Genomic DNA, 23,689 nt, shown 5'->3' with positions numbered 1-23,689 from the left:
CATTTATACACCCAGTTCTTGACCATTTGACTAAACTGGTCACTGCCCGGTTTGAAATGATGTAGATCTTTATCTCAAGCCATATCTCCTTCCAGATAAAAATGTACAATGGCTAGGCATGATGGCACATGCCTGTAATCCCAGCAACTTGGGAAGCTGAAACAGAAGGATGTCAGGTTTGAGGCTAGCCTCAGCAACTTAGCAAAACCCTAAGCAACTTAGTAAGACCCAGTCTCAAAATAAAAAAAAAAAGGACTGGGAATGTGGCTAAGTGGTTAAGCACCCTGGGGTCAAAACCCAGTACCAAAAAAGAAGTATACAAGATTTTGATCTCTAGGACATTTTTCCTCCTCTGCTGTCCCTTGAGAACCTCTTAAATGGGCTTTAAATGCTAAACGCAGCTCATTGACAGGTAGGTTCATTTATGAGCAAAACCATTCATAAGTCAACTGGTTATAAGGAACTCATCATTAAGCACTAAATATAAACTGAGCATCAAAAATGTTATTTCAGAAGTGTGAGATACCTCCTAAATACAAATTGCTTGAGTTCTATATATACCACTTCCTCTTAGTGAAAGTGCTCATTATCTAGAAGGACCAGATGACTCAGTTCTTAAGAATCATCAGATTGTGCAACCATTTGATGTCACATGGTCAGACACAATCAAACCCCAAGAGCAAGCTAGGAATATTTTTTAGAAAAAAAGATAAAATTCCAGAATTCTAGAGGCTTCTACTGTGTGTGATTCTGTAAAGACTTCCCACAGTCTTACAGGTGGCATAAAGTATCTTATCTGCCACAGAATGCTCTGAACACTATTTCAGTTGCTGTCAGCAGACCTTGCTCTGTAGGCTGGACCATATGCAGAGCCTTCTCTTGCTCTGCACCTCACTCAAAAATGTCACCTTTCAGATCATCTGGAATTCTTGAGCCACATCCTAAGCCCTTTTTATTTTTTTTTATGAGACAGGGTCTTGCTAAATTGTTTGGGGCCTTGCTAAGTTGCTGAGGCTGTTCTGGAACTTGCAATCCTCCTGCCTCATCCTCCTGCGTGGCTGACATTACAGGCATGCGCGACCGTGCCTGTCTATATTTATTTTTTTAATGATAAAAGGGTTTGATTTTTTTTCCACATATAAAAATTTTAATCTCATAATTTAATAATAAAAAACTGAAATCCCAGCCATGAAATAGAGTTTAAATGGTAACTTCACATAAATGAATAGTTTGAACTCCTTAAAAATTTATTTTCAAAAACATTTAATGATGTTGGCAAATTCAGTGTGTCTTTATTTTATTATTATTTTAATTGTACAAATTCTCCAGTGTGTTCTCCAGTGTGATAGTTCAGTTCATGTATACAGGGTACATAATGTCAGGATAGTTAACAATTTCATCTCAAACTTTAAAAATTTATTTTAATAACATGTAATGATTATATCTGTGCGCTATGGTGTGATATTTCAAAACAAGTGTACAATATATACTAATAATCAAATCAGAGTAATAAACGTTTCCATCCCCTTACTTGGTGTTTGGAATCTTCGAATTCCTCTAGTCTAGTTGTTCACAAATATGCAATATTGTGAACTATAATCACCTCATTGTAGTATTCAACACTAAAACGTGTTGAATAAATAAAGTCTACCGGAATGTGTAATAGTCTTACTAGAGGCTGGAAAGGTTGTAGGAAGGGGAGTTAGAAGGTTGAATAACAGGCACCCAAAACAGTTTGATTTGGGATTTCAATCAAGACGTAGTTCTGGGTAGTTTGGTGTCATTCTTGGTGAGAAGGCCAGGCGACGCGGGTTCCCCTAGTGGCCAGAGGCTGAGAGATCAGCTGGGTTTCCGGCGGAGGCTGCGAAAGCCCCACCCCATGTAAGCCCCGCCCCTTCGGTGGGTCGTTTTCCTCCCCGCCCCGCCTCCCCCGGTTACGGCTGCGCAAACACTGCGGGACTAGGCGCCATGACCGCTTCAGGGCTCGTGCGCTTGCTTGGCTTCACCACGGCCACTATATGGAAAGCAGCAAGTAATGCGCTGGCCCCAGGGCCACGGTCGCGGGGCGGGATCGCAAAGACTTAGGCATTCCTGCAGAGGAAGCTGTGTCTCCACGTGCTCGAGGGACTGCCGAGCTTCTCTTTTCCACTCGGCCACCCCCTCCCTGCACTGCCCAGTGTCTCGGGTGAGACTAGAGCTGGCAGTCCGATGGCACTGGGTGGGTCCCTGCACTGTCCAGTGTCTCGGGTGAGATTAGAGCTGGTAGATCGCCAGGGCCTTCCCGCCCCTACTCTTTCTCAATATATTAGTGAGCAAACCTCAGAGCATGCTAAAAGTAATTTTAATTTATGACATCCCAGAGAAATGATGTATGTAGGTTGGAAACAGACCGCCTACACAGTAATACGGCCTGATATCTGTGCATTTTGTTTTACTTTTCTGTAATCATTGTCCACATGTTTTATATCATAGAAAGTCTCAATTTTGTGTTTATTTTATCGTCTCTTTTTTCACTGTTTTAAAATTTAATTACAAAGTATTTGATACCACAAATATATAGCAGATTTATAATTTATGAAACAAAAGCAACATCTTTAAGACCATTCTCCAATTTAGGAAGTAGACTGTTTCCATTGCCAAGGAGCTTCCTGTGTGCTGCTTTGTGATCTAGTTGTGTTTATCTTTTTATGAAAATGATTTCATAGTTTGTTTTTTTCCAGCCAATACTGTTCCATATTGATATGAGAGATTGTAGTTACTCATTCATTTGAACATACTATACATGTGTATCACTTGGGAGCTCATTAAAAATGCAGAATTTTGCTGGGTGCAGTCCCACTCACCTATAATCCCAGTCCTCAGGAGTCTGAGGCAGGAGGATTGCAAGTTTGAGGCCAGCCTGAATAACTTAGTGAAAATTGAAAATTTCTCAAGATTGAACATTTTAAAAAGGCTGGGGTATAGCTTAGTGGTACAGCACCCCTGGATTCAATCCCCAATAATGCAGGAGGGATGGAAAGGAATCAGGCCTCTTCCTGAACTACTCAGAATCCAATTTTTAAAAGATCTCCTAGGTGGTTTGTGTGCACATTTTAAATCTTCTGATTTATTTTGTCTCAGTGTGTGTATTTAAACAACAGGTAAGGCTATATAGTGATGGGCTAGATAATATTCATAATGGAAGAAACAGAAAGTATAACTTAACTAGGGTCAGACAATTAGTAAGTGGTTATATTAGTTTCCTGTTGCTGAAATCAAAGTTAAGTTAGAGCCATGTTCTTTCTGTAGACTTTCAGGAGAAATCCACTTACCTCCCTTTTCCGCTTTCTAGAGACTGCCACATTTCCTGACTCACCCCCTTCTGTATCTTCAAAGCCATCAACATCAGGCCAAGTGTGTTATCTCTGTTTCTGTCTTCCAGTTCTTTCTTCTGTTCTTAAGGACGCTTGTAATTACATGGATCCGCCCAGATAATAAACCAGTATAATCTTCCTAGTGTAAGGTCATCTGATTAGCAACCTTAATTTTATTTGCCACCAGAATTTTCCTTTTCCATATAACCTATTTAAAGGTTCTGGATTTGGGATTCTGATGATCTTTGGGCATTATTGTTCTGCCTGCCTCAGTCCTATAACTGGAACTGGTATCCAAATCCATCTCTTTCTAGAGCTATTCTTTTAAGAAATTGAAAACCTCCCACCTGGATCATTTTTTCAGAGTGATTTTTCCCTTTTAGAACATTATCTTAAAAAGGGGTTGGATAAATCAATAGGGCTGAAAGTTTAACTTTCCCATTGAAACCTAAAGAGAAAGTAACCTCATTTACCCATCACAGTTACCCAATACATTTAAAAATTTTTAGTTAACAGGGAAGGAGGCCCCTGATATGTATTTAAGTGTAAGAATACTAAATGCAGTCCCTTGTGACTTCTAGTGATTTAAATACTAAATATTCTCCTTGAAAAATTCATACTACTTTTTTTGCCTTTAAGTATACTATATATATATATATATTTTTTTTTTTTTTTTTTAATTAGAGCCTTATAGTTATACATAGTAGTTGGGTTCATCCTGACAAACTCAGTACATGCAATTTCAATTTCAGTTCATGGTTCTCCCTTTAACCTTTCTCCTTCTGTCCTCCCTCCCTTCTCCTATTCTCCTTCCTTTACTCTACCAGACTTGTTTTCTCTCTCCTGTTTATTTATATTTGATTGGTTCTTTCTACCTATGCATAAAGGTGAAGTTCCCTGTGGTATACTTATATATGCATATAACATGATGTTTTAAGAATTCCTTCTGCATTGCCTCCCCTTACCCTTCTCTACTTTGCCTCTCCATCTCCTTCTTCTGCATTACTGATCTTCCCTTTATGTTATCCTATCCATCCCTCCCCCTTTTCTTTATTTTACTTTTTTTCCCTCATATGAGAGAAGACATTTGACCTTTGAATTTCTGAGTTTGACTTATTTCACTTAGCATGATATTCTCCATTTCCATCCATTTACCAGCAAATGCTATAATTTCATTCATTCTTATAACTCCATTGTATAAATGTACCACAGTTGCTTAATTCATTCATCTATGATGGGCACCTGAGTTGATTCCATAATTTGGCTATTATGAATTGTGCTACTATAAACATTGAGGTGTCTGTATTGCTGTAAGTATGTTAATTTTAGATCTTTTGGGAAAATTCCAAGGAATGGAATGTCTGGGTCATATGGTGGTTCCATCTCTAGTTGTTTAAGGAATCTGCATACTGCTTTCCAGAGTGATTGATTGTACTAGTCGGCAGTCCCATCAGCAGTATATAAGTATACCTTTCCCCCCATTGCCTCACCAGCATATATTATTGTTTGTATTATTGATCATTACCATTCTGACTGGAGCAAGAAGAAATCTTAATGTCATTTTGATTTGCATTTCCCTTATTGCTAAAGATGTTGAACTTTTTTTATATATTTGTTGACCATTTGTGTTTATACTTTTGAGAAGTTTGTTTAGTCTTTTGCCCATTTATTGATAGGGTTATTTGTTTCTTGGTGTTAATTTTTTTTTTAGTTTTTTTTGTATAGCCTGGATATTGATCCCCTATTAGAGGAGAACTGGCCAAGATTTTCTCCCAGTCCTCTTCATACTCTTAATCATTTCCTTTGTTGTGCAGAAGCTCTTTATTTGATGGCATCCCACTAATTGATTCTTGGTTTTATTTCTTACACTTTGGGAGTTTTATTAAGAAAGTTGGTGCCAGCACCTATATGATGGAGTGTTAACGTTATGTTTTCTTCTATCAGTTGTAAAGTTTCTGGTCTAATTCCTAAGATTTTGGTGCGTTTTGATTTGAGTTTTGTGCAGAGTAAGAGATAGAGGTCTAGTTTCATTTTTCTCCATAAGCTGTTCAATTTTCCCTGGACCATTTGTTTAAAGGGCTGTTTTTTCTCCAAAATATATTTTTGGCACCTTCATCAAATATCAGATGACTGTAGTATGTGGATTTGTCTCTGTGTCTTCTATTCCATTGGTTAACATCTATTTTGATGCTATTACCATGCTGTTTTGTTACTACCACTCGATAGTATAATTTCAGATCAGGTATTGTGATGCCTCTTTCTTCACTTTTCTTGCTTAGTATTCCTTTAGCTATTATTCTGCATCTCTTATTCTTCCAAATGAATATTATAATTATTTTTTCTAATTCTCTGAAGAATGTCATTGGTATTTTGATGTTTATTGCATTGAATCTATATATTATTTTTGGTAGTGTAACCATTTTGACAATATTGATTCTGCCTATCCAAGAATATGGGATGTCTTTCCATCTTCTAAGGTCTATTTCTTTAGTGCTCTATAATTTACATTGTAGAATTTTTTTACCTCCTTGGTTAGATTAATTCCCAAGTATATTTATTTGTTTGAGGTTATTGTGAATGGCATGATTTTCCTGATTTCTTCCTCAGCTGAATCACTGTTGGAATATAGGAAAGCTGTTGATTTATGGGTATTGATCTTATATCCTCCTACTTTGCTGAACTCATTTATAAGCTCCAGAAGTCTTCTGTTGAAGTTCATTGGGTTTTGTAGATATAGGATCATGTCAGTGGCAAAAAGATAGTTGGAGGACTTCTTTTTCTATTTGTAATCTTTTGATTTCCCTTTCTTGCCTAATTGTGCTGGCTGTTTTGAGGCTATACTGAATAGTAGTGGTGAGAGTGGACAACCTTATCTTGTTCCTGACTTTAGAGGAAATGCTTTTAGTAAAACTCCATTAAGTATGACGTTAGCTTTGGGTTTGTCATAAATGACCTTTAAGATGTCAAGGTAAGTTCATACTATTACTCTTTTTAAAAAATATAAATACATATTTTTAGTTGTGGATGAATTTTTATTTTTAATTTATTGACTTCTATGTGGTGCTGAGAATCAAACCCAGTGCTTCACACATGCTAAGCAAGTGCTCTACCACTGAACCACAAGCCCAGCCTCTACAATTTACTCCTAATGGTCTGATCCTGGTATGGTGACATTGCTTCAGGAATCAGTATTTTACATAAGTTTCTACAGTTATAATAATGATTAATTAACTTATTTCATAGCCCTTCTTTTAAAACTAGTAAATACTATTGTCTCCAAGGTAAGGAAATGACTGTCCAGAAACTAGAGCTTCTGGAGATCAGGATTTTCACTCTATGTCTTCTTGTGCCTTTTGAAATTGGATAAATATGAATGTATATACTAAAAAAAAAATGTAAAATTATGCAGTTTTTTAAAGTAGAATATATGAATAGCTCCTATTTTTCTATACTCTCTATTCCGCTAGAATCACCCCTTCCATGTCAGTCTTTGAGGAAAATGAGTTCTTCTCAAGAAGGGAAGTCTGAATCTGTCAAACAGCCGCTTAGGAAGCCAAAGTTACCAGTAGGTCGTTTTGATGCACCAGAAGATTCCCATTTAGAGGAAGAACCCCTGAAAAGTGAGTATTGTAATGCTTCTCTCTTAATTTTTAACATGTCAAAAAACTTTGTGTGGCTATTGAGAGACTAGATTAAAGAAATGAAATGTTATTGCTCATAATTTTTAACAATAATAAAGCATATTTCAACAATAAGCAAAATCACCATATTGACCATCAGTATATCTATTTTTTAAAAAAGGTTTCTAAGCCCCTGACAATTATTTGATTGATTGATTATTGTATTATACTTCATTATTCACATGACAAAATATATAAGTTGAGATATTCTTTGAGATATATGTGTATATATATGTGTGTGTGTATATATATATATATATATATATATATATATATATATATATAAAACAAACCTACTTGAGCGAAATTTTAGGAAATTTTTTTTGCTGTTAAAATTTGAAGAAGGTGCAGTAGATTGTCAGGGTACAGGATAACGGTGAGGCATTCAAATGCAGTGATGCTACTGGACCTTTGAAAGACTGTAAACTTTAAATACTATATGAAAACCATGGTATTTTCCTCCCTTCTCTTGTCTCATTACTGTTTAAAATCGTTTTGTCTCTAAACTAGCTTCTTGGTCCACTGGACAGAAAGTAACTGCTCCTAGTTAACTACTCAGTTTAAGAGAGCAGTAAGACTGAGATTAGAATTTCTTACTCCTAATTGCAAATTCCTTGAAAAGAAAGCTCATTGACCAAGCTTGAATTGGGTGTCTACAGCTGAATCACTCAGAATGGCCAGTAAAATGGGTCACACATTTATGTGGTGGTTCTCACTGTGGCTAGAGAGAGAAGGGTAGTTATAAGAAGAAAGAGAATTGGGGAGGGGGTGTAATTTGATTTTTTGTTAGTTTTGGGGGATTGAACCCAGGGCATTCTACCACTGAGCAACATCCTCAGCCCCTAGTTTGTATTTAGTATATGTAAAATTTGACTCATGCCATAAAACTCTATTTGTTTGTTTGTTTATTTATTTACTCATTTATCTATTTGGTACTAGGGATCCAACCCAGGGGTGCTTTACCACTGAGCTACACCCACAGCCATTTTTATTTTTTATTTTGGGACAGAGTCTCGCTAAGTTGTTGAGGCTGGCCTTGAACTTGTGATCCTCCTGTCTCAGCATCCCAAGTTACTGGGGTTACAGGCATGCACTGTCACACCTAGTCAAAAAGCTCTGTTTTTACAGTGTTGTTTTATTTTCATTCTTGCTTGTTTTTACCTTTGAATTGTGGAACATATTAATTTGTTCCATTTTTAAAACAATTTTAAATAGCATAAATGTAAACTTGCCACTTCAAGTCCTTGGCAATACTGTCCTGCTTTTTTAACTTTTCAAGTGAAATGGAAGTTAACCCATACATGCTCTGGCATCCTAGGAAAGAAGATATTCATAGCTTTGTATAGATCATTTTCTAGAATATGAAAGTTTTTCTTATTTGCTAATTCAGTGAAATATTTCAGTTTATAACACTCTACCAAGCCCAATCTAATAACCAGACCAGTCAGCCAAGCTAATGGAGATTTTTTAATAGTTGTTATAATCTACAATTAAGTTATTTTCAGTTTCAACTAAGCAGAAAAATCAAAGGGGAAGTATTTCCTTATAACGTCACATAAGATTCAATTAAGGATCTTCAGATGGGGCCTAGTGTAATAATAAGTTCACATAAAAAGGATTCAAGGTAGTCGCTGTCTTAGTCTGTTTTCTGCTGCTGTAACAAAATACCTGAATCTGGATAACTTATAAAGGAAAGTTTTTTTTGGCTCATAGTTCTAAGGAGGTTGGATTGTTCAAGAGCATGGCATCAGCCTTTGGCAAGGGCCTCATGCCAAGATGCAGTGAGGTGTAGATTCTTTGTCTTGCAGCTATAAAGAATGAGACCCAAGGGTGAGACACAATTTATTTTTGAAATCGAGGAAGCAGAGCCCCCACAAGGAAGGGGTGGCAAGAGGATTGCCAGCTGAGTTGCTACTATCTACGTATATATGTGGTGATCTTTAAAGCTATTGGCTGATGACTTTAGGGAGGGGAGTTTCTACATCCAATCAAAGTGAGATACTCACCCCCTGCCCAATCCAGATGTTGATTGAGTGCTGATCATGTTGATCTCATGCTATCTGGCTCAGATACTTTGTACATGAATTTGGACTTGATGGGTTAGAAACACAAAATTGTTACAATGAAGTTCCTGCTCTGTCTAGCATATCATATTTTTGGCTTCTGGCTTTCAATCCTGCTACTTCTCATAATAGAAAAGCATGTCTGAGAAAGAACAAGAGGGGCAGCCTCACTTTATAACAATCTGTCCTTACAGTAATGAATCTAATTCCAAGAGAACTAAATACTCCCAAGAGCAGACTTTAATCCTCTTAACAACCTAATCACTTTTTAAATGTCCCTCCATCTCTCAGCAGTGTTACATAGGGGAAAAAATTTCAACATGTACTTTGCAGGGGACAAACCACACCTAAAACATTGTAATCAGCGATTGGAAGATGCTACACTGCTGCCTTTGAAGATGGAGAAAGGAAGCAAAGGAATATAACTTAGTGGTAGAGCATTTACCTCACCTCAGCAAATCTTTGCATTCAGTCTCCAGCACCTCAAAAAAAGAGAAAGAAAGAAAAAGATGGAGGGAGCATCCATGAACTAAGGAATATGGGTAGCCCTTGGAAGCTGAAAAAGACAGTTTTCCCTCCAGCATTCAGATGGAGCACAGCTCTGCTGATATCTTGATTTTAACTATTCAGACTATGTCAGGTTTCTGATCTCCAAACCTGTAAAATAATAAATTTATATACTTTTAACAAGAAGAAAGAAAAGAAAAAAAATTCACACAAGAAGAAAGTAACAAACCCAGAAATAAATTCTCACGTAGGTGATCAGTTGATTTTTGACAAGGGTGCCAAAATCTCTTCAGTGGGGAAAGGCAGTCTTTTCAATAAATGATGCTAGGAAAAGTGAATATCCATGTACAAATGAATGAAGTTGAACCTCACTTTTCCATGTAAAGACATTAACTAAAAATGTATCAAAGACCTAAACTTAAGAACTAAAGCTATAAAACTCTTGGGAAAGAATACTGGGGGAACTTTATGACGTTGGGTTTGGCAATGATTTCATGAATATGACACAACAAATACAGGGAGCAAAATAAGAATTTTATCAAAATTAAGAATTTATTTTTTATTTTTATTTTTTGCATCAAAGGACATCATCAAGAAAGCAAAAAGATAAAAACTGGGCATGGTGGCACACACCTATAATCCCAGGTACTCAGGAGACTGAGGCAAGAAGGATCACAAGTTCAAGGCCAGCCTGGGCAACTTACCAAGACCCTGTCTTAAACGTAAAAGGGAGTAGGGATGTAGCTCATTGGAAAAGCCATTGCCTAGCATGTATAAGACTCTGAGTTCACTCCCTAGAACTACAGAGAAAGGGTGGGAGGGAACTCCTTCAAAGTTATTTCACAATTTTCCGAGTCCAGTGAATATGCACTCTATTCTTTGTACCTCTTTCTTTCTGTTTGGGTCTTGCAGTACATACAAAGCCACTTTGTGGATTGAGGACTAAAACTATTCCAAGAATTCTAAGTGGTAGTAATGTTGATTGAATATGAAAATTGCATCCTAAAGAACTTTCTCAAACTCGGGGGAAAAAAACACATTTAAAGACTGTGAGATAACCTGGTCAGTAGGTCGATTCTAGTCAACCTTGTCTTTAAAACTGAACATATTGTTTTTCCCATCTCTATTGACTGCTTTGTTTATGTCTTTTTGTTTTCCCAGAATTTCCAGATGATGTTAATCCAGTTACCAAAGAAAAAGGTGGACCTAGGGGCCCAGAACCTACCCGATATGGAGATTGGGAACGAAAAGGACGTTGTATTGATTTTTAAGTCACATATCTTTAACTTCCATATCATTTTCTGAATATGTACATCTGAATTACTTATTTCAGATTATTTTCTTTAAACCATCTGATTTCTTTTCTTTCTTTCTTTCTTTTTTTTTTTTTTTTTTTTTTTTTTTTTTTTTTTTTTGGTGGAACTGGGGATCTCACCCAGGGTCTCACACTTACTAGGCAGGCACTGTACCACTGAGCTTACATCCCCAGACCTAAATCATCTTTACTTTTGTAATGTGCATATATATATATATATATATATATATATATATATATATATATATGATGGCTTTAGATGAAAATATGCTGCTATAAATTAGGAAAGGGAAGATAGGTTTACATTGGCACAAAATTATTGGGGTATAGAAAAACAGCTATATCTTTACTTCATTTTCAATTTAAATTAATCAGATGCTTATAAAATGTATGTGTAAATAAAACAATATTTTAAATGATTGTGCTGTCATGGACTGGGTAATAGTAGCTTTTTAAATGTGAATTAAATAATGTATAATAGTTTGAGAAGGCCACAATAATGACAGAAAAATTTTTAACTTAGATTTACTTAGATTCAAATCTTGAGGCCACTACTTACCAGCTGTGTAACTTTGAGTAAGTTATTAAACTTCTTTGTATTTCGGCTTCCTTATGTGCAAATTGGAGGTAATATTTCCACCTCATAGGGAATTTGGGAAGATTAAATGAAAGAATCCATTTGTATTAGGGTTTTTCAAAGAAAAAGAACCAATAGGAGATACATATGTAGAAAAAGAGAAACAGATTAACTTTTTAGAAGGGATTGGCTAATGCAGTTCTAGAGGCTAAGAAGTTCCATGCTCTGCCACCTGCAAGTTGGAAATCTAAGAAAGCCAGTAGTGCATTTTTGTCCAAATCCAGAGGCCTGAGAAGCAGGGAAGCTGTTGATGTAAATCTAGTCTGAGGGCAAGAGAAGATGAGATGAGATGTACAGCTTACACAGTGAGGCAGGAAAAGAGGTGAATTTCTCTTTCCTCTGCATTTTGTCCTATTCAGAACCTCAGCAAATTGGATGATGCCCAGCCACATTATAAAGGAGTTTACTGAGTCTACTCCCTTTACTGGGCGTGGTGGTGCACACCTGTTAACCTCAAATGTTAACCTCAAATTGGGTGTGATGGCGAACACCTGTAATCCTAGCTATTTTAGTAGGTTGAGGTAGGAGAATCAGTTGAGCCCATATGCCAAGACCAACCTGGGCAAAAAGTTTACCTCTCAAAAAACAAGTAAAGGACAGCAACAAATGTAAATCTCATTCAGAAACAATGTTTAATTCAGGCACCTGTAATCTACTTAAGTTGACACAAAATTAACCATCATACCCTGGAACAATTCATAGTACGTATCTCTTAAATGTTAGCCATTCTTAAATGATGGACATTTTTCCAAGTTCCTGGGCTTCCTGGGGGAAATATTTGAAAATTTTGAAATATTTGGATTAAAATTGTTTTATTAGATCATTAAAAATAATTAGCTAGGTGCTGGGGTTGTGACTCTGGTGGAGCACTTGTCTAGCACATGTGAGGCACTGAGTTTGATCCTGAGCATCACATAAAAATACATAAATAAAATAAAGGTATTTGTCCATCTACAACTTAATAATTTAAAAAAACAATAATTATTAGCTAAAAATACTGATGATTTGCATGGTGAACTGAACTGAAATACATACTAGTTTGTGAAACAAAATTCAGGTACAGAACGCAAATTTGAGAAAATGGGATGGAATGGTCCAATTTAGGCCATTTTAATGGTTGAAAAGCTTCTATCCTTTGGTCTTCTGATAAACGGGTCAATAAAAGTCAAGTGCAGTTTACAGGTCTAAAATGAAGGAAGGACAAAAGCTGCTGGGCACTCCTAAGGCATCCTTTGCTTTGTGTCTTCTGGCCTCATTCTGTTGCAGAGGTTGGACCTTCAGCTTCTAGGCTACACTTGAATTATTTAGGAAGAAAGACTTCACAGAGCCTATAGAAGATAGAATGCAGTAAGGAGATCATTGTGTTATATGTATTATAAGTGCAGTGGTACTTGAGAGGATTTTAGGGAGACTTAAGAGAATAAATTTTATGTGTGTCTGTCTGAGAGAGAGAGAGAGACAGAGAGAGAGACAATGATTGAACCCAGGGAAATTCTGCTACAGAATGAGTATGTGTGTGGTCCTGGGGAGTGAACCTGGAAGTGCTCTACCACTGAGCTACATCCCCAGTCTTTTTTGTTTTTGTTATTTTGTTTGTATGTGTGTGTGTTTGTTTATTTTGAGACAGAGTCCTACTAAATAGCCCAGGCTAGCCTTGGACTTGCTATCCTCTTGCCTCAGCCTTCTGAGTAGCTGGGATTACAGGTGTGCACCACCACACCCAGCTAAGAGAATGAACTTTAAAACATATTCGCTCCACAAACTAGTCTGCTAATTAGGACTCGTCATTTGTCTTTATCATTTGTCATCTCTGAGTCAACATTTGTTCTACTTGAAATTACTGTGTTTGGTACCAAATAACCACATTTCTTTAAAAATATTCTATCATTTATTGAACCTCTAATTAGTTCAAATTAGTGAGGGTTTACTAAGTTAACATTCCAAAAATAGTATGTTTAATTATCTTGTATAGTAGAAAATAGTAAAATATTAACAAATTATTGCTTGTGTTCTGTACTAATCACCATGATATGTGATAAAGACAAAATACTTTGTAAAGCAAATATACATAACAAAGTCTGTTATTAAGATAATAGAACCCTCAGGTTCTCTAAATATGAATGTGTTTCATAATGGTTATCAAATAGTACAGGTAAAATTGGTGGCATGAAGATATTTGTGGTCTTTGTGTTCACTAAACATTAATGAAAAAAAACTTAAAAACTGATACTTACAAAAGATATGACAGCTGTGGAAATGTATTACTCAAATATCCTCCTGTGGGAAACAGTAGACTCAGACCTCAGCTGCTACCCCCATGGGATCTGCCACTGTGTTCTTGCTTTTCTAGTTAATGAATGAGTATGGCAGGTTATTAATGCTGCCCCCCACCCCATTAACCTGCCTAGAAATTTCTTTAGACTGTGCTACTGTCTGAAACTCTTTCTACCCAATTCTCCTTTCCTTCAGTCTCCCTTTCACCAGTGTCAGACTATGCCTACTCTTCCTCTTTATAGTTCACAGATGTCTCCTTCAATAAAACTCAGATGCAATCCATCTTGCCATCTGTTCCTTAGAGAACCCAAATTAACATGGATAATTTTAAAAGAATAACTTACAGGTTTTCAGAAAATGTCACACAAAGCTTGTGACTTTTTCTTGTGTAATAATGTTAAACACTCATTTTACATTGCTTGTGGGATTTCTGGAAAATTTTATGTTGAGATTTTATGTACAACGCTTACACCATGGAGGCACGTTTTTGTGTTTTGGTTGAACTGAATTATGTTCAGCATTTTTTTCTTTGTCAGTTGCTGGGACTTACTGTATGTCAAAATATATACATACCTATTAAACTTAGAAGATCAGTCCTAAAAACATATTCTGCTAGTAAATAACAAAGAGATGGCTTTTTAGTAGCAATTATTAAGGATGAATGATAATTTCCTAACAGGACAGGAATTTTTCTGAGTACAAGAGAAGAAAGGCAGTAAGATATTAGTTAACCAATACTGATTGATCAATTAGAAGTAAAATTAAGAGTGCCTGATGAGTTAATTCATTTAATCACTATTCATTATTTGCTATGAGCTAGTTTTTCTGCTAGGCTTTATAAATTGAACTATAAATGAGACAGCTCTAGCCATCTTAATATAAAGTCAGGTGTTTGATTTGCACATGAGAACAGTTCCAAAAGAAAACTGACTGAAGACTAAGTGTATTGTAGGTGACTACTGCACCCTGAGACTGTCTCTTCCAGGGTTTTTGGTATGACTCTTCAAAGATCTGAATTTCACCATTTAAAATCTAACTTCATGGAACATTTGTTAATTAAATTAAATATTCATTTTTCTTTTCAAATGTGTTTAGACCTTGACATAGATAAGCTTCCATGGACATTAATCAAGAAGATAAAGAGCAAGCAGATTGATATAAAGAAGATTCCTGGGATTGGGGTGATAGCTCTGTCGGTAGAGTGCTTGCCTTGTAAGCACAAGGCCCCGGGTTCGATCCCCAGCACCCAAAAAAAAAAAAAAAAGAAGTAAAGAAGATTCCTGGATATATAAAAATGTCCAAAAAGAGCATCTTTGGTGTGCATCCTCTCTGCACAACCACTAGAACTAAGCTCTCTCACTCTCTTGGACTTCTCTAAGCTAGGACTGGCTGCAATGAATGAATTATAAAGATTATTTAATTATACCTGAATATGAACATGTATTAGTTTTCCATTGCTATGAGGAAATACCTGAAGTTGAATAATCTGTGGAGAAAAGAGGTTTATTTAACTCAAAGTTTTGGAGGCTAAAACACTTAACAGCATAGAACTGGCTCTTGTGAGGGACATCTGACTGTATTGTCACCCCATGGCAGATGGCATCGTGGAGGGATGTGGAAAGGAAAGACCACGTGGCAAAATAGGAAGCCAGAGTGGGGTCTCAAGTAGTATGTTAATGCCTTCTGTGGGCACACCCCAAATGACCTAACAATATCCTGGGTCCCATCACCTCAACATCATCACACTGAGGACCAAGCTTCCAATACATGAAACCTTGAGGGACACCCAAACCATATCTAAATAATAGTAGAGGATATGTAGGAAATTAGTACATATTAATTGAGTAAGCATTCAGTATTTGTTTTGTGTTCCATGGTCATTTCCTTCTAAGTCTTCTTCCTTAAGATCTTTTGTAGAAATAGATCTCCTTATGGCACTCCTTCATGACACTTGGTCTTGGTTTTAACTTGCTATTGCATCTGTCCTCCTTAGTGGGGAAAATATAATAAATTCTGTATAATAATCAGCCAAATCTATATGCAAATTAAAGAAAATGTAATGGGATTATTATTATTATTATACGCAATATGCCTCCCTGAGTATTTTGATAATCTTCAGTATTTTGATAATTTTGGGAGGCTGAGTCTTAGCAAGTCCCTGTCCCCAAAAGAAAAAGGACTAAGAATGTAGCTCAGTGGTAAAGTACCCCTAGGTCAGATCCTCAGTGAAAAAAATAAAATTCTTCATTATGTACAGTTCATCAAAATTTAACATCAAGTACATTTTAGTAGAACTATCATGTGTAGATATGATGTTAAAAAGATTTTGGGCATACACAATGTTACTGGCCACTACCATCATCTAAGAAAACTAGTTCAAAATCAGTTTGATTGGGGCATACAACATTTAGATGTGTAAAATATTTAAAATGTAATATGGAAGTGTAAAAATAAGAATCCTTAAAACACGCTGTTTATATATTGCTGCTTATTTGAAGAATGCTTCCATAAGGATTAGGCATTTGAACCTATAGTTTATTCTTGTATCTTTTACCTAGCATTGATTAATGAACATGAGATTATTTAATTACTTAGGAAAGTTACTTAAAACTGTGAACATCCTATATTCTTGGTGGTTTTCTGTTTGTTTTGTTTTGTTTTTTGGTACGAGGGATTGAATCCAGGTGTACTTAAGCACTGAGCCACATCCCCACCCCTTTTTTATATTTTATTTAGGGACAGTCTCGATGAGTGTCCTATATTCTTTTCAAATAAGATTTAGATATGTTTAAACCCTGTACTTCTTAGCTTTAGCAAGGAGAAGCTTGTGTGAAGACATGAAACCTCAGGTACTCTTAATCAACTATTGATAGTAAGAAGAAGGGAGTTTGTTGATGCAGGTGTGAGACGGAAATGAAAAAAGAGCTTTTAAAAGCAACTTATTATTGGAAGCTGACAAAAATGACAAGAAACAGGCACATATGTTACAGGGCTTGTCTGTAAGTATCCCCTTTGGGGGGAAAAATTGGGATTTATATACACTGAGATGTTACAGACTGTGAACTGTAACCATTATTTTAAAGCATTGTATTTTTTTTAGTACAGGAGGTCACACTATTTAAATTGGAATCTACAACTTTAAAGGTGCATAAAATGTGGATTCTTTGCCAGAAGAGTTTCATATTTTGTCTCATCCCAAAGCCAATGACTCAGCTGGATTCCTTATTTTCTAAAATGCTCATATAAGATTTTGTTTTGATAGTTATTCTCTCATTTTTATTCTGCTGCTCAAAAATGTCAGGGCTTCTGAGTGGGTTGTCTCACATCAAATCTGAACCCTTCATTATATGAGTCACAACCCTCTATCATCATCCAATACCTATATAGCAAATGTTCAACCAGGCAAAACAATCCATATCTTTTATTTCACAGTATGTAGTTTGATTTTGACTATAATACCTCCTGTCTTTTCTACCATCAGTTTATCTCTTCTTTTCCTCCAATTCTTTGTGAAATAAAGCTAGGTACAAATTAGGAAAGTGAAATGCCCTCTCTCCTTCAAAATAGAAAAAATCAGTCATGTCATACGTTCAATGCTTTTCCAATTAATTAAGTCTATGATAATTAATTTTAGGTGTCAACTTGACTGGAATCCTCAGCTCTAAAGTATTATTTCTGGGTGTGTCTGTGAGGGTGTTTCTGGAAGAAGTTAAGATTTGCATCAGGAGACTGAGTAAAGATCTGCCTTCATCAATGTGGGCTGGCATCATCTAATTTATTGAGGGCCTAGATAGAATGAAAAGGCAGAGGAAGGGTGAACTGGCTCTTCTGGAACTGGGATGTCTATCATCTACCTAGAGAAAAATCAGAATTACAGATTCTTGAGCCTTCAGACTCTGGGACTTACCCAATGCCCTCCATACCCCAAGTTCTCAAGTCTTCATACTCAGAAAGAATACCACCAATTTCCCTGGTTCTCCATCTTGCAGATGGCATATCATGGGACTTCTTTACCACCAAAATCACAAGAAGCAATTTCCACAACAAATACCCTCCTGTGTATCTATATCTGATCCACTGGGTCTACTTCTCCAGAGAACATAATTCAGTGACCATCCCAGGTCACCATAGCTACTCTTCATCCCTCCTATGGAGGTCTTGACTGGCATGAAGAACATTGCCCTTTTGTGCATCTGTACAGTAGTGATTGTGTGATTTGGCCTTTGTCCTCTCTTCCACTTATCTGAGGAACTTTTCCATTTTGTAGGAGTTAGATGCCAGAAACTACATTTCTAGTGAAAATGCTATGTGCAGAAGTTCTGTCAATTAGTTGCACTTGTTGCAGTTTGAAAGGGGCTGTAAAGCAGGGACATTTTCCTGCTGCTTGTTTCTATGGCTGGCTAGTATAGCTGGTTTTCTCTATAGCAACACTCTAGTATCTAGTCACTTTTGCAAAGTCAAGGGACAGTGACATCTATGACTTTCTGTTTCCTGGGTTGCAACTGTGGTAGGATGTTCTTGCATTGAACAGTTCCAGATAGAGACTTCTTTTTTTTTGGGGGGGGGGGGGCGGTGCTGGGGATCAAACTCCGGGCCTTGGGCTTACAAGGCAAGCACTCTACCGACTGAGCTATCTCTCCAGCTGCCCAGATAGAGACTTCTAATTCCCCGTTATGGCAGATCTGTAATCAAGAAGTGGAAAGAGGAAGTAGGCCGAGGATGGTAGTGTTAAAGAGCTGAATCTATATATCATTAATAGGACATCAATAGATAATTGCTAAAATTGATAAACCCGTAGTAATGTATGTATAGTATTTAGAAATATGGAACTAAATACTAGAAGAATCAACTAGAAGCACTGTAAATGATTGCTTCTGGGAGTGAATTGCCTGGACAGGAATTGTTTTCCTTTAGAAGCTCTATTTTTTAAAATAAATGAATATATTACTTCTAATGAGAAAGTTACTGGGGGCCTGGGGAGATAGCTCAGCTGGTAGAGTGCTTGCCTCGCAAGTGCAAGGCCCTGAGTTCGATCCCCAGTACCGCAAAAAAAAAAAAAAAAAAAAGAAAGTTATTGGGACTGGGTTTGTGGCTCAATGGTAGAACACTTGCCTAGCATGTGTGAGGCACTGGGTTCAATTCTCAGTACCACATATAAATAAATAAAGGTCCATCAACAACTAAAAAAGTTTTTTTAAGTTATTATTTTAAGAAGTAATATAAGATCGCTTAGGAAAATTTAGAAAAGGACAAGTATAAAGAAGGAAACAAAAATATCTATAAAGTATTTATTATCTTCCACTATTAGCTGTTATACTAACAGTTTCATAGCCAAAAATGGTATTTTACAATCTTAATCTTCACTTCCACAAATATTTAACACAAGTCACAAGTGATGTTGAATTTTTTTCCTGTTTATTAGCCTTTTGAAAGCATCTGTTAATTTATTTTTCTTGTATTTTGCTGGATTGGTTATTGGTCTTTTGTTATCAATTTGCATTAGACTTTTTTCAGTTGTTTATGCAGAAGTCTTATATTCATAGGGTCCAATTTCTTTCATGTATAACATGATTGCTGTGACCTTAATTTATTAATGTCCTTTCACAATTTCTTTGTGGTTCCTATGATGAAGTGTACATTCTGTGTCCTTCTTAGTCTGGCCCTTAATATCTGTTCTGGTCTCTCCTCTATAGTTCCCCTCCATTCTAGTCAAACCCAACTACTTACAGCCTCTCAGAACAGTTTTCCAATACTTTCATATCTGGATAGATAAGCATGTGCTTCTACCTTAAATGCCCTCCTCTTTCCTACACTTCATCTCCTTGACGTTCTTTTTTCTATGTCATTTACACATTCTACTTAAAGACATAGTAATTTACTTTATAATTAATTTTCAAATCTGTCTCCTCCATTAGGCTGTGGGTTTCCTTGTCTATCTTTGTATTTCTAATTCATATTATTGAGTTTTGTTTCCCCAGTTTTATCAGAGTGCTGGGTATTTGGTATGCACTCAATAGATGTTTTCTTGGTGTAGAATAATTCAGTATTTGTAGTAGGCAGAATCCTACAATGGCATCCACAATTCCCTTCTCCTGGTGACTACAAACTATGTAATCCCCTCCCACTTCAGTGAGGGTAGGATCTGTGAATGTGATGTGATAGTCATTTCCTTGATTAGCCTGCGTTATATGGCAAAAGTCATAAGATAGTCAGTCTGGTGATCATTCTACCTTTCATATGACTCCTCTGTCACCACCCATAGCCAACCAGAGGAAGATTCTCCTGGCTTTGAACAAGTAACTGTGTGTTGTGAATGTTATCTTTGGCTAGGACCTGAAGATGGTCTGTAGGAACTAAGAGCAACCCCCAAATGACAGTCAGTAAGAAAATAAGGATATCAGTCTGCAAAATGCAAAGTCCTGAGTGCTCCCCACCACTTGAATGAGGTTAGAAAAGGACAGGTCTCAGACAAGGTCCTAGCTCAACCAACACCTTGATTTCAGCCTAATGAAACCATAACCAGAAGATGTAATTAAATGGTACCCAGTTTCTTGACCCAAGGAAATTGTGAAATAATAAATTTTTGCTGGTCTAAGTTGTTAAATTTGTGGAATTTTTTTAGGCAGCAATAGAAAACTGATACAGTATTCAAGTTCCTATTACTAAAAAAATTGACCTTGAATTTATAGAGCAATGATTAACTGGTTTCAAGACCTTGTCCCCATCTTTTCTTGTAATTAGAGTAACTGAGTCCTTATTTTTATCATTTGTATGCAAAATCCCTTGGAAATACTCTGCCAAACTCTTTGTCATTGTCTCTCTTAAGAGAAACTAAGTCATACTACTTAGAGCCATTCTTCCCTGTTGATCATCAAGAGTTAAGTAGTTAATCTTTTTGGATTCCTTCTTGCCATGTTCTGTCTGCATGTAGTATTGTTCCTGTTTCTTAATAGTGAATCTCCCTTTCCTGTGGAGTCACAAATGTGTGAAGTAATACCTACTACTTATTGTTATAATTCTGAGTACTGTGTTAAGCCTGTTGAACTGAACTTCCTTCAACTTCCCATAGCCTGAGTCTTGATCACCATTCAGAAAGATGTGTTTCCTTCTCTGACACGATACCCTAATAACAGTTATCTAAGTATTGAGCTAAGTATCCTAGAATTGAGCCAGTTGGGCCCCTCAAGTAATATGGAATAAATAATTCTAAATCAAAGAACACTGACATACATATATATATATATATGTATATATATATATATATATATAAAATGCTACTTGTCTTAATTTTAAAAATACTAGAAGTAATTTTGAAACTTTAAATTATAAAGTTGTGTTGTCCCAAAACTTGTAGCAAATAACCCAATCAACAAATGGGCTAAGGAAATGAACAGACACTTCACAGGAGATCTACAGGCAATCAACGGATATATGAAAAAATGTTCAACATCTCTAGTGATAAGAGAAATGCAAATCAAAACTACCCTAGGATTCCATCTCACCCCAATTAGAATGGTGATTATCAAGAATACAAGCAACAATAGGTGTTGGCGAGGATGTGGGGAAAATGGTACACTCATACATTGCTGGTGGGGCTGCAAATTAGTGCAGCCACTCTGGAAAGCAGTGTGGAGATTCCTCAGAAAACTTGGAATGGAACCACCATTTGACCCAGCTATCCCACTTCTTGGCCTATACCCAAAGGACTTAAAATCAGCATACTACAGAGATACAGCCACATCAATGTTCATAGCTGCTCAGATAGCCAGATTATGGCATTTGCAGGCAAATGGATGAAATTGGAGAATATCATGCTAAGTGAGATAAGCCAATCTCAGAAAACCAGAGGACGAATGATCTCACTGATAAGCGGATGGTGACACATAATGGGGATGGGGGGCAAGAATGGAGGAAGGAGGGACTGTATAGAGGGAAAAGAGGGGTGTGAGGGGTGGGGGGAAGGAAAAAATAACAATGAATCAAACACTATTACCCTATGTAAATATATGATTACACAAATGGTATGCCTCTACTTCATGTTTCTACTTGAACAGAGAAACAAGATGTATTCCATTTGTTTACAATAAAATTTAAAAAAAAAAAGCTGAATAGCGTTGGGGTTGCATCTCAGTGGTAGAGCGCGTGCCTAGCACATGTGATGCCCTGGGTTTAGTCCTCAGTACCACATAAAACATAAATAAAATTTTAAAATGCATTATTCTTCAAAATCACAAATTAATGAAAGTTTTGAAATCTTCTAAGATTTTTAATATCAATACGAGAAAGCTAGCAAAAAGTTCCTCTTGGAGTTATAGGGGGAAATTGATTACCTGTCAGGTATAGTGGTGTGCACCTATAGTCCCAGCTACTTAGGAGGCTAAGGAATTTGAGACCAGTCTGGCCAACATAGTGAGTTCCTATCTCAAAACAAAACGAATGGCAGGAGATGGTTGAGAAAGATGAGGCTAGGGTAGGTCAAGGGAAGGTACTGCATGAAAGAAGTAGAAAGGGCTGGAGAGAACTGGAAGTATCGAGTTAGGAATAATTTTAACTAGTAACAAACATTCTCAAAATGCCTGAGACTGGCCTGACTTTAATATCATTTTGTAAGCATGTAAGTTGAGCCATAAGGCAGACTGTGTAAACCTGACCCCATTTACTTTACAAAATCATTCAATTCATTTAGAACATACCAAATTATTTGTGTTTGATTTTTATTGAGAAATAAAAAAGTAATTTACTAGAAATGAGAATTAATTTATAAGTACAGTAAGTGCCAAAATAACAGAATAAAGAAAAAAACTGGACTCATTTCCACATTCAGATACTTTCCAAAATTCAGAATAATGAAAATGTAAAGGGTAAAAATACTTGCAGAAAAGGAATAAGCCTGACATTTTCAGATACTCTGCCAAAGCAAAGCTGCCTCTTCTGGCATGATGCAGCCTGACTGAGATGATCACCGGTAGGTAAATGAGCTGCTGCTGATTTCCTGCCAAACCTCCCACCTCCGCTTTCAGGTCATCCCCACTGGAGGCAATCAAGTGAGACAGGTCACCACTCTACGGTCAGGTCACAGGAAAGATGCTGAGGTGTGAAATGTTATAACTATTTCAGTAATTGAAGCATAAGACATTTCCTATTTTCCCTTCAAAATATGAGTACAAAATACATGCTCAGACATGCTTAGGACATGCTCAGAATCTGTTCAAGACCTATATACCATGGTTTAATCTAAGCCCTTCCCAAAACTTTTCCCCAAACTTTCACCTAACCTTTATAATATTCATCACATTAGAATCAATCCCAATTAGCCTTCTAGATGCAGTAAAGATATTAAGGTGCAAGTTAACATGTGTAAATCATTAGAATGTGCTAATTATATTTGATATATTCATTACCACTTGACATTAAGAAATCTTCTATAGAACTAGACAAAATGTGTCATCTTTGTATGGTTGATTAAGCTTTTTTTATGGAAATTTTCAAATATACCATGCAGAAAGAACAGTATAATGTGTCCTCCATGTACTCATCACCCAAGCTTAAGAGTTATCAATATTTATCAAGTTATTAATTCTGTTTCTCTTCTTGCACACACTTTTTCTTCTCTCTGAGATATTTTAAAGCAGTCTCAAACTATACGTGTGTGTGTATATATTTAGTCTGGGCATTATATTAGATATATATATATATTAGATATATAGATATAGATATCTATATATCTATATCTACAGCTCTATATATATTGAGTACTGAATATTGAACCCAAGGGCACCTTACCACAAGCTATATCCCTAGCCTGTTTTTATTTATTTATTTTTCTTTGACACAGAGTTTCATTAAGTTGCCCAGGCTGG

General features: G+C 36.4%; 1 protein-coding gene across 2 annotated transcripts; it reads left to right on the top strand.

Annotated features, from left to right (window-relative positions):
* Window positions 1-1,939: 1,939 nt before the first annotated feature.
* Sdhaf4 (succinate dehydrogenase complex assembly factor 4) lies at window positions 1,940-10,962 on the top strand. 2 transcript variants are annotated; one of them, XM_047558727.1, is made up of 3 exons: window positions 1,940-2,032; window positions 6,821-6,973; window positions 10,765-10,962. In XM_047558727.1, exons 1-3 carry the CDS (start codon window positions 1,969-1,971, stop codon window positions 10,872-10,874), a joined length of 327 nt encoding a protein of 108 aa, XP_047414683.1. In that variant the 5' UTR covers window positions 1,940-1,968; the 3' UTR covers window positions 10,875-10,962. The 2 variants fall into 2 exon arrangements, with proteins under 2 accessions (XP_047414683.1, XP_047414685.1); XM_047558729.1 differs by having other exon boundaries at window positions 1,961-2,218.
* The last annotated feature ends 12,727 nt before the right edge of the window (window positions 10,963-23,689 follow it).

This window comes from Sciurus carolinensis, chromosome 7 (genome assembly GCF_902686445.1).
Source record: "Sciurus carolinensis chromosome 7, mSciCar1.2, whole genome shotgun sequence".
Taxonomy (NCBI): domain Eukaryota; kingdom Metazoa; phylum Chordata; class Mammalia; order Rodentia; family Sciuridae; genus Sciurus; species Sciurus carolinensis.
The sequence above is the reverse complement of the archived record's forward strand: the minus strand, read 5'-3'. Positions and strand labels throughout refer to the sequence as shown.

Excerpts from the sequence above, each read along its gene's own strand:
- Sdhaf4 (XM_047558727.1), top strand. The coding sequence starts at position 1,969 with ATGACCGCTTCAGGGCTCGTGCGCTTGCTTGGCTTCACCACGGCCACT. Across the intron at positions 2,033-6,820 it reads CACTATATGGAAAGCAGCAA|AATCACCCCTTCCATGTCAG; the intron begins GTAATGCGCTGG and ends CTATTCCGCTAG. Across the intron at positions 6,974-10,764 it reads AGAGGAAGAACCCCTGAAAA|AATTTCCAGATGATGTTAAT; the intron begins GTGAGTATTGTA and ends TTGTTTTCCCAG.